The 12,152-nt window shown below is 42.5% G+C and overlaps 1 protein-coding gene across 1 annotated transcript; it reads left to right on the top strand.

Moving 5' to 3' along the window:
* The first annotated feature begins 3,639 nt into the window (after positions 1-3,639).
* Positions 3,640-8,014, top strand: LOC117455048 (ADP-ribosylation factor-like protein 4A). Its single transcript, XM_034094401.2, has 2 exons — positions 3,640-3,770; positions 4,964-8,014. The coding sequence occupies exon 2, from the start codon at positions 5,035-5,037 to the stop codon at positions 5,638-5,640; it is 606 nt and encodes a 201-aa protein (XP_033950292.1). The 5' UTR covers positions 3,640-3,770; positions 4,964-5,034; the 3' UTR covers positions 5,641-8,014.
* Positions 8,015-12,152: the final 4,138 nt, after the last annotated feature.

Raw genomic sequence — 12,152 nt, 5'->3', positions numbered from 1 at the left:
ATTACAATTATGAATCAACATGACAGTTTCATTTGCCAGGATTCTGGGCTCGTGTTATCGCCAACATTTCCATATTTAGGTGCAACTCCAGATGGTGTTGTGTCCTGCAAGTGCTGTGGTGTAGGTGTTTTGGAAATTAAATGCCCCTACTGTGTTGCTGCATTGTCAGACCATACGTGTCTGGAATCACGTGATGGACAGGACAGGCTGAAGAAGACCATGCCTATTTCTATCAAGTGCAGACCCAGTTATTTCTATGCAATGTTGAATATGCTGACTTTGTTCTGTGGGTGAATGGAAAGATTCATCTTGAACGCATAACCCCAGATATTGACTTTTGGGAGAAGGTATACCCCAAAGCTCATGAATTCTTTCAGAAGGTCATTCTCCTCGAGTTGAGTGGGCAATTCTTCACCAGAATTCCCGGTGCAACTACACCAGTCTCCATTACTGCACCAAAAAGGCCTCTCTGCCTGATACCAGACCCTGCTGTATGTGCCACTCTGACTCAGCCAACCGATACCCAACCACTGGTACCCAAGTGGTGCCTTTGTCGTGGAGAGGAAAAGCTTCCCATGATAGGATGTGATAACACAAATTGTGAAACTACCTGGTTTCATTTTGAATGTGTTGGTATAACAGTTGCCGCCAAAGGAAGCTGGTATTGTGACAAATGTCATCAGCATGTCCCCTCTCAAAAGAAACAGAAGTATTAATCAATCTGAATGACAGTGTATATATTTATGTGATTATATATATGAGGTGTTTTGCACTTTGTGTGTATGGTTTTGTGAATGTGTTTTGAGAAAATAAGCCCTGCTTTCAAAAAAGGTGTTTTAGCATTGACACAAACTGTAATATGGACACAATGTTAATGTATCTCTGTTATGTGAGGTGATCTCTGCAGCTTACAGTTAAAGGAGCGTACTTGTTGTTCACCCTTTTTCAATGGGTAAATTGGAAACCTGTAATAAGTATAATACTTTGCCCTTTCAATTGTTTTTTTCCAAATGTATTTACCCAAGCTTGAATATTCTACCAGTACTATTCTAGTGCGCAGTGCAGGTCTGAAACCACATTCAAGCAATTTGGGATGTGTCCAATCTGACAATAGAAAACTTGAGAGAAAAACATTAATCTTCCATGCCTGAAAACATCTTAAATAATTGTTCAAACATTCCCCTACACAACCAAACCCCAAATCACTTTTCTGATTATCAAGACATTTAATTGACCAAGTACAACATTGACAATAATGTAATAATAATTACAATACAAACATATCATATTTTTCAATCTGATATGGGTTGATTGGGGTGTAACAGAATGTAAAGGCTCAATCAACGGGTATTACAGTATCACACACATTATTCAGGTCGCAGCACACTTCAGCTATTTTATCCATCAATGTAATCCCATCTACATCTTTAGAAAGTAAAAAATACATTAGTAATATATTACAAGCTTTTCTTTTAAGTTAACATTTTCTGTTGTTACATTATTAATTTCAAATGACATTTTGTCAATCATTTCACCAGTCAAATCAGTCTGAGTTGCAGTGCCAGTCTCTGGTTCAATCACTCCTTCTTCTGCCCCAGTGGCTCCCAGGACCGGTGCGGGCTCTTCTGGAGATGGTATATCAGATACCATGCTGTAGAGATCAAGTGGTGCGATGGATGACCTTTTTCTGGCGCGTTTATACCTGGCATGTGTAGCAGGGGAAGGTGCTGTAATTTTCTCGTGGCCCAATTTGACAGACGGTGCCCAGTCAGGATGATTTTTGTCAAAAAGTGCCACTGGTTTACCTGCAAATAAATCAGATTGTAGGTCAGTTATATCCTGGGTGAACTGTTAATTAATACAAATGTGACCTCTTTTGACAGGCGAAGTCAGACTTTAGATATATTTAAAATGCTGGTGTCAAGACATTGGAACATGACAAATAATTGAGGAAACCAAAAGCCTCTGAAAAGGTGCCAGGGACTGTACAGCCTTTACTGTTTACATATAATCAAATGGCCAGTAGGGGGAGGAATTTCTTTAAATTACAGTTAAACGAAGCGCTGCAGGGGATTGACAGACTGGTGTGAAGATGACCAAGGGATGACTTTGTTTTGTAGATACTCCACAATCTGATATGTCGATCGATGACACAGACTCCAGGATTCATATGTCCTTGTTAAGATACATGTCTTAGTAAGAGGGTTGTATGTTGATTTTGAATGTTTGTATGTAAAACCTGACACTTACCTGACGTGAAATGATCCCCACAAACGCGAGTATAGTTGTGGTTGGATGGTTTGAGATCCTCCCGTCCGATCCTATTGAGCCATGTTTCCCGTCGACGCTTTGAAAGTGCATACATTGCTTCACCCTGGTGTGTTATAACCGCCGGCAGCCTGTAAAATGACTTTGGCCCCCTGTTTCGATCACCTCTGTTGCCGCAGCCAACAATAGCACAGAAGTTCACCATTATATGTCCGATAAAAAACAGGTAGGCTATGAGTATTACGGTGTCTGTTTTGGTACTCCAGTATGGCCGCTGGGCTGACCCCGCGTCACCCGTGACGTCATATGCAAAGCCTCTTGCCTACAGCGGTTATGCACTGCGGTCACTCAGTCGCCTCTCACGGGTTTTTTTCAAATCAGCTGCTCTTCATTATTCCTGCTATATTTGACGAGTGATACTAATATGTTTCACCACAAGTTCTTAACCATGTATCCCTATCTATATGGCGCTGCATTTGATCATTTAGTAAGGTAAAAAGCAAAAACGCCTCTCAGACGCTCTTCCGTTTACGTGTTTAATAAAGAAAAAACAATTGAACGGTAGATACAAGGATTAATATGTTTTGGATGCATATTGTTCTAGTATTTGTTCAGGCTTTTAGGCTAGGCTAGTCTCTGTTGCCTGCTTGTGAGTAAATATTAAAATCAGTTAAAATTGACAACCAGTCCGCGATTTTTTTTAATGTAGGCTATCTGCCGGTCCTTGGCACAATAAAGGTTGGGAACCCCTGATCTATCTATCTATCTATCTATCTGCCATCCATGGAGGATTTTTTATAATCCAGTGCTTTCTTCCTGAACCAGGAACCAGGCCGAGCGGTTCAGGAAGAAAGCACTGGATTATAAAGACCCCCATCACCCCAGCAACAAACGGTTCTGTCTGCTGCCGTCTGGCAGGCGGTACCGCAGCATCAGTACTACAACCACCAGACTCAGCCAGTTTCATCCCACAGGCCATAACACTTTTAAACACCTGCACTTTTGAAACAACATCCACAAACATTAATCTGGCTGCAATTTAGAAATGATGTCTAATATTAAATCACTTGCTACTCTTATTGCACTATCCCACTATTTCACTTGTTTTTACTATTTTTCTATTTGTATTTACTTGTACTATTTGTTCTGTTTTTTCTGTTTTATTGTGTTGCACTGTTGGAGGAGCCTGTGACCTAAGATGTTCATCGACATAACTACACAGCTATGTACGCATGACAAATAAAAGCCTTGAACCTATCGATCGATCTATCTATCAATCTATCTCTCTCTTAGGAGGGGCTTTATTTTGAAAACCTCTAGCGGAAGTGGAACTGTTTACTGTGTGTAGCTTGGCGCCTCTGAGTGTAGACTAGAGGGAGTTCCACTTCCACAGCTCAGTATCTCAGAGGGTCTGAGGATATTAAGAGCTTTTCTGGGAGTTCAGATGCTATGGACATACAACATCTAATGGCGTAACGATACCGTTAATATTGGATGAAATGGTAAGTTTGTTATAGCTATAATACGAATTATGCTTTTCATTGTAGTACACATTGTGATAACTGCTGTCAAAATAACGTCAGCTTGAATTAATTTCCCCATAAGAACCAAATAGTACATTACATTGCATGTAGCTGACTATGCCAGTCCTCTGTGTTGTCATGTTACGTTTACTTGCCTTTCATTAACGTTGATAATATATAACATGTATAGGCCTGATATTCAGACACACTAGGCCTAATAAAACCAATTTAACTTTTATGATATGTAACACTTGTTGGCATCAGACTCAGAGCCTCAAGTCCAGCCTGGTCGGGATTAGCTTAGAACAGACCTAACGGAAGGCCAGGCTCCGTTTAAAAATATGATAAATGAACGCAATGTTGTCTACCTCCACCCTTAAGGCTGTCGTATTTAATAAGTAAATGTGTTTTCTGAATCCTTAGTAACTGCTTTTCAATTCGGTTCATATCTATTAAACCGAGAAGCATTGTATATTAAGGAAACCTCTCATTTTCTGTGAATATTCAACAGTTTCAGTCTCCCTTTGCTAATGTGCAGGGTGGGAGCGGCAGCTGTAAAGCTATTATTAAAGTCGCTATTTTATTACAGTTTAATGCAATAACACGTAGCCTATGCCGAATTTATCAGAACATCTTAGTGAGTTGATGCTTCTGTTGATTTGTTTTTAGACGTGTGAGTGATTGCTGATGAGCAATTGGCTCTATTAATTGACAGATTTTCAAAAATTCGCCATTAAGCATTGGAGAGAAGTCAGTATATGTTGCTGGGCAACACCATTGTCTTATATCTCCATGTCAGTGTGCTCAGTTGTTTGAAAAGCCCTCATCTGATCTGCCCTTATCTCTGAACCCTGGATAAATGGTAAAATGCAGGATTTCGGTCAAATTCAAAAGACTTAATTAATTCAGTTGGTTACTCATTCACACACCGAATATAAATTAGCGTATGAAATCCTTTTTCGATGCCATGGCGTTACATGTGCAAATGTACTGCTACCCACCCTGCTGTGTTCCTTCTCATTCAGGTCTCCCTGCCAGTGTAATGTAAGGGTCTGTACTGGAAGAGGGGGATATATTCACTTGGTAGTGTGTTGTCTTTCCTAAAGCAATGGAGTTCTGACTGTTCTGTGTGCTTTGACTCATTATGCATGCTGTCCCCCCCCCCCCCCCAGGCTCCTGCTGCAGTCCCAGTGGAATAAAAGCAGCCTGGTGAATATTTGGTGGGTTCTCCTGCTCCATCAAGATGGGGAACGGATCGTCCAATCACCACTCCTTCTTCCCCTGCCTGCCTCCCTTCCAGGCTCTCCACATTGTCATTCTGGGGCTGGACTGTGCAGGCAAGACCACTGTACTGTACCGCCTGCGTTTCAACGAGTTTGTGAACACGGTCCCAACAAAGGGCTTTAACACAGAGAAGATCAAAGTGGCGCTCGGAGAAAGCCGACGGAAGGCATCCTTCCACTTCTGGGATGTCGGCGGTCAGGAGAAGCTGCGTCCTCTGTGGCGCTCGTACACCCGCTGTGCTGACGGCATCGTGTTCGTGGTGGACTCGGTGGACGCTGAGCGCATCGAGGAGGCCAAGACGGAGCTGCACAAGATCACACGGCTGGCGGAGAACCAGGGAGTGCCGGTTCTGGTGGTGGCCAACAAACAAGACCTGAGGAACTCGCTCAGCCTGGCTGAGATGGAGAGCTCGTTGGCTCTAAGAGAACTCAGCACCTCGACACCCTGGCACCTACAACCTGCCTGTGCCATCATCGGTGAGGGACTGCAGGAAGGTCTGGAGAAGCTGCACGCCATGATCCTGAAGCGGAGAAAGGTGCTGCGGCAACAGAAGAAGAAGAGATGACCGGCTTCAGATTGTGGGAACTTTCAAATGTGAGCTTGGAATGAAGCTATATCAGAACCGCTGTGAGGCACGTCACTTGGTGAGTTTGACTGTTTGCACAGGTCAGCCTGGGTTCAGCTCCCACAGAGGACAGTGGGGTTGGTTTTTACTCGTGGACTTTGGATGCCAACCATCCTGTTATCAATCATGGAGTCCAGTGTTCTGCTGAACAGCAGCAAACAATGACGTTTACACTGAACTCTTTGAAGTAGACGATGAGCTCTGCATGTTAGCTGGATGCGATCTGATTCAAATGTGTTGCTCCCAAAGCTGTGGGAGCCGATGGGTCACGCTGCATATGTCAGTCTCGGGACAGTACTTTATATCCGTGTTGCACAATGAGGTGTTGGTCAATATGTTTACATGAAGATGCACAATGATCCCCAGACGATGTTCAAGTTGGATGTGAATGGAGGGAACTATTCGTCAGTGGTTTGGTAGTGGAGCTGCCTTCCTGTGAGCACAGCCACGCTGTGAGCACAGCATGTTCGTCCGTCTGAAATCATCGCTCACGGTTTATCTTTAGAACTAATGGGGAATTCAATAGTGGGAATATTTGGAATGTCTCTTCTGAACGCGGCGGCGCTGTGTTTGAGGACAGATTGCCGATTGGCATTACCTATAAGTCCACGGGCCCAATGGGCTATTGGAATGATATTTGCTCATTGCAGACATATCAGTAACAGTATATTTGTGAGCTCCTAAGTCACAAGCATTGTCAGTATAGAAATACCAAAGATATGATTTAGGTAATGTATAGTAAACATGACATGTATGTATATGTCTGAAAGGACTTGGTTAGCTGGAGCAGACGAGATTGCTACTTTAAGTAAAGGGGTGTTGGCTTGCTCTTAGGGCTGGGTATGATATAAAAAGATACGATTATAGTGCCAATAATACAATCACTTTCTGATTAAAAACCCAACAATGCTCTTTGTCTTTCACTGCCTCTGATAGTGAGCTAACATTCCTTGAGCTGCATTCACTAAAACGGCTCTGCCCCATGGCCAGGAAAACAACTTTACTGGCTGTTTTTTTAACCGCAAATAGCAAATTGCGCCCCAGGTGGCGGCAGCTTGAGTTCGCTTTATTGGCTTTATTCAGTTATCTAGCTGGAAAACAAGCTTACATGTATTCAGTTTGCAGCCAGAATAAAGAAGACAGACTTGCTGTTCTCACAGTTTCGGGCGGGCTGACGTAATGCAGCTTTCACGGCGATCACAGCTTCCCGTTGGCTTCTCAGCTTGATCACAGAGCCGAGCACCAGCACTGAGGGTCTGACCCACGGCTCCAGAGCCAGTTGTATCAGCTGACTCTTCAGCTGGTGGACGCTGGTATCAGCTGACTCTTCAGCTGGTGGACGCTGGTACCAGCTGACTCTTCAGCTGGTGGACGCTGGTACCAGCTGACTCTTCAGCTGGTGGACGCTGGTATCAGCTGACTCTTCAGCTGGTGGACGCTGGTATCAGCTGACTCTTCAGCTGGTGGACGCTGGTATCAGCTGACTCTTCAGCTGGTGGACGCTGGTACCAGCTGACTCTTCAGCTGGTGGACGCTGGTATCAGCTGACTCTTCAGCTGGTGGACGCTGGTATCAGCTGACTCTTCAGCTGGTGGACGCTGGTATCAGCTGACTCTTCAGCTGGTGGACGCTGGTATCAGCTGACTCTTCAGCTGGTGGACGCTGGTATCAGCTGACTCTTCAGCTGGTGGACGCTGGTATCAGCTGACTCTTCAGCTGGTGGACGCTGACTTCCACACCAGCTGGTTCATGACACGTGTGATGCACTTTAATGCTCCTTTTACTTTCAAAAGGACAGACTTCACAGGACACTGACATGTTGCTTCAAAGCTGTGTTTCACGTATGTATATTATGTTGCTGTATATCACATGTAAACCACACGACTTGCATTTCCTGTACCACCTTGATCACTTGGAATAAACCACAAAAGGACAGTAATGAAGGAGGTGTTTGTTTTGTATCAATGTAGCTGCTGACCAGCTGAGAACAGGTCTCCTCTCTGCTCTCACTGACCAACTGGTTTCAGAGAAGGTGCTGGAACACACTGGCCTGTTTTCCACTGGTACCAGTTCAACTGTTCTGTAACTTTAAACGTGCATCATAATGAATATTCAATGACAGACAAGGAGAGAGAAACACTGCATTCATATGAGCTGCTGTGACATGTGTTAAAAGTTCCAAGAAGCCAGTTATTGGAATATTGACCTTCTTTTTGTAAATGCGATATAACCATTTAAAATACTTGTTAACTTGTTTTTATAACTGTTTTTGTCTTTTTAAGCTGATGGAGTATTAAAAAAATCCTTATTTCAATTGTGTGGGCTGATGTTGTAGATGGAATGTAGAGCAAGTACTGCAATTAAGTACAATGTATAGGTACTTGTACTTTCCGTGAGAATTTTCAAATGTTGCTATATTGTACTTTTACTCCTCCAGCTTTAGTTGCTTTACAGATTATTAGCTAAAATATAAAGTAAATGTTATCTTATTGTATTAAAGGTTAGTATCTCCAGCAGCAGTATATACAGTAACTAAAAGGAGCAGCTCCTGTCCCGTACTGAGGGGAGAGAGAGGAGACGGCGTCTGGCAGGACACGTCACGTGCTCACTTGTGGCTGTCTGGAGAGCGAGTGCCCCCACCTCGCCAACTGGCTGTACAGGTGCTCATTCCCTTCTCCTCCGCCCACCTGTGTGAGTGCGGCTTTTCCACGTTGACTTTGATCAAAAGCAGGAACCGGTCAAGGCTGCGGCCAGAGGATGCTCTGCGTGTAGTCCTGTGCGCATCGAAGACGCAGACTCATTGCTCCCACTAAAGTAGGGCTGAGTGTAAGAAGGAGGCAAAGTTTTCGTTCAGTGTTGCCGGGAGCATAAAAGCATTTATCCACCATGTTCAAAATGTTCAAAACATATTTTTAAAACATAAAGATAAAAAGGTTTAACAAGCCGTGTAGGACAGAGAGTGAATACACATGCTATACAGAGATGCTGTGAGAAACCAATGTGAGTTTGGAACATTGAACAAAGTGAATCTATTCTAGTCGACCTCACGATGGAACTATGATCAGTAGAACTGGCCTTTCATGTTTTAAGGAGGTGACGCTAATCAGCCAATCGGGGCAGTCAGTGAGTCGGCACGATAGATTCACATGAACCAGTATGGCCTCACTCACTGAGTCGCGCTCTGCCTGAGCCACAGGATAGCCTGGTGTCTGCTGTAAACGTGTCGGAGATGAGATATGTGAAGAGGCTCTCCAGCATGCTCAGCAACCCCAGAGGAATTTGGAACAGGGAGTTGTTGATGTCTAGTTTGAATAAGCTCACAGCTGTGCATCAACACAACCCATATCCAGAGAGAACAACCTTTCTCATGTAATCAGGGCTGGGAATGTAATCCATTACAGTTACTAGTGAGCTAAAAGGTAATCAGTACCAATCTGAGTATCAGAATATATAAGTGACCTGATTACTGCACGTTACTTTGGGAATAACTCAGTATCAAATGCAATGCAAATACAGACAAGAGACTTCTTTCCTTAAGTGCATTATGTAAGAGAACAGAACTAAGTGTCCTTAGGAAGGAAGAAACCAAGATATTTAGGATCAGAAATGTGTCCTCTTAGATGATTGGACACGACAGAATAGTAGAGTTAACAAAGGCTGATTTAGTTTAATATATGAATTGAACACATTGTTTTTGTTTAATAAATTAGCTGTTAACAAAGTGCATTTGAAAAAAGATATTTAAAAAAAGAAGAAGACTGAAAGTAGCAAAAAGTCAAGTAGTGCGTCTACCCATAATACATTACTCTTTATTTTAAAATGTATTGTAAAATTGTAATCCTGATGTTATCCCACCTTCTTTATGTAAAAGTAATATGATAACATATCTTTTATATAATTGAGTATGTGACTAAGGGAACACAGCCACCTTTTCTTGTCTCCTGATGAATCCCATGACATGTTCTCTGTTACTCCCCACACCTGCATGGCATTACATTTCCATCATGGTGCTGTCATGGACGTATCAGTAACAGTGATGGAAACATCCTCATCGATTGCCACAGATGATCCGCTGCCCTTCCTCACTCTGTAGCATCCTTCCTGCCCAGTTGTCGTGTGTATATTTTCCATTACACACACGTGGGGCTTGGTGCCATGCAAGGACAGACGTCAGCCTGGTCCCGTGACCAATGTCCCCGTGACAGAGAGGGCTTCAGGGGTCATGTTCTAAACATCCATATCAGCACGCCTGACTTCCTCCTCTGCACCGGGCGGGTAGTGAACAGTGGATTGGTGAGAGGGGGGCGTTGGTGGTCAACCTCCGAGCCCCTGAGAGACTCAGACCGCCAGTACACTCTGACTGCTGTTACGATGAAGCTCACTCTCAGGGCAGCAGGGGTGTTTTGTGGTGTGGTGTAAAGTAACTAAGTATTTACTCAAGTACTCTACTTAAGTACAATTTTGATGTACTTTACTTGAGTTGTTTTGCTACTTTGTACTTCTACTCCACTACAGTTCAGAGGTAAATGGTGTACTTTTCCTCCACTACATGTACTTAATCCCTTTAGTTACTTCACAGATCTGGATGAATGATGTGAAATATAATCAAGTGTTAAATCAGACTTTAGTTCCACCTGGAGTGAATCCACCAGCTACCCTGCAGTCTACAAAGTACTTCAGACTAGCTGCACCTCCACCAGCTACCCTGCAGTCTACAAAGTACTTCAGACTAGCTGCACCTTCACCAGCTTTGAGAACACTTTCATGATCAATCATTATAAAACATATCATATATATTATTCTGAAATGGACCAATCTGCACAATGACTACTTTTACTGTCGCTACTTTCACTATATTTTGATGATCATACTTTTGTACTTTCACTTGAGGAACATTTTGAATGCAGGACTTTGCTTGTAACAGAGTATTCCTACACTCTGGTACTCCTACTTTTTGTTAAGTTCAAAATCTGAATACCTTCCCACCTCTGACTATGTAAAAAAACGTTCAGCTAGATTACATATTAACTTCAATGTGAATCTTAGCCTACACTTTCCATATTATTTTCATATGCATATTGTTACAGTCTACAGAAAGAATGTCGTCATGGTGATCTGTTTCACTGTCATCCTCCCTGCTTAAGCAAGTGGCAGCACAGCTAGTAGTTTTAATAGTTTTTCAACCATGCATTTAAACTAACCAAATAGTTAATTCATGTAAAAATAGAACTTTCTGATTCTTAGAACAACAACGCTTTCATTTGTATATAGAGCGTCAGATAAACAAACTCACCCAACAGGTTCAGCAGGATTATTTGTAACCAAGGATTTGGAACACAGAAGGATAACATCATTAGCTTTTTGATAATGGTATTTTGGTGCCTTCTCATGTTTAGGTCAATAGTTTCACCGCTTTACACTTTACACTAACTTTAGAGTCTTCCGACCCTTCACCCAATTAGGAGACTGTCTCCCAAACTGATGTATAATACTGGATATATTGCTGGCCAATGTGCGGGGTGGCTGATGTGCTGAGCGGCCTGCTCTGGAACTAATCCTGGAGTGACGAGCGGCATCAGCAGCTCACTCTTGTTCGTTTTGCTTGATGATGAATTATCCCAACATTTTTGAAGAAGACCCCAAATGTAATGTTAATATAGTTTCAGCCAAGATAAAACATTTGCATATGTTCTTTTTATTTCACATATGGCAAACCTCGCCTTTTAGAATGTGCTTTTACTCCCTGTTATTCGCTAATTCTTTCATATTCACGGTTGCTGGCATTTTTGATATAGCGGCCTTCTTCAGATGAATTCAAACAAAACCCCTGAAGGAACATGTTTACTTGTCTATTCATGTGTTTCTCTGGTAAGGGGGCCATTGAGGTCGATGTTTAGGTCCTACGTTTTGTTTTGTTTGCAGTTTTTAAGCCTAAGCCCAAGAATATACAAGTTTAACATAAACACACAAAGAGAGAAAGAGAGAGTCTTACCCATCGAAACCAACAGTGTCAAAGAAGATGAGATTTCCCATGAAGACATTGGGCCTTGAGTCATGTAAATGCTAACCATTCAGTTGGGATACAAGATGAATGCAAGGGATTCACTCAGAACAGAAATGAATGGGTCGAAAGCATCAATACGATCAAGTTTCTACAAAACAGCCTTTAATTAGTCTGCTATAGCAAAGACTTTCAGTAATGCTTTAACCTTTACATGTAGAAGGCTTAATAGTCCCAGTGTCACTGTTTGACCTCCAACAATAGAGCTTGTGTACAATGTAAAGAGAATGTGGTTATTACACTTCTGATTGGAATGTCTAGACAGATCTTCAACTCTTAAACCTGTATTCTCTCCCATTGACATACAGATAGTAACAACAGGCTCTTGATGTTCACCTCTCTATTTATCCTGTATACCTGTGTTTGTGTATTTCAGTCACATTCAGGTGTC

This window comes from Pseudochaenichthys georgianus, chromosome 11 (assembly GCF_902827115.2).
Source record: "Pseudochaenichthys georgianus chromosome 11, fPseGeo1.2, whole genome shotgun sequence".
NCBI lineage: Eukaryota > Metazoa > Chordata > Actinopteri > Perciformes > Channichthyidae > Pseudochaenichthys > Pseudochaenichthys georgianus.
This window is presented reverse-complemented; position numbering and strand designations above follow the sequence as displayed.

Bases quoted from the DNA above. Each gene is read 5' to 3' on its own strand.
- LOC117455048 (XM_034094401.2), top strand. From the start codon at position 5,035: ATGGGGAACGGATCGTCCAATCACCACTCCTTCTTCCCCTGCCTGCCT.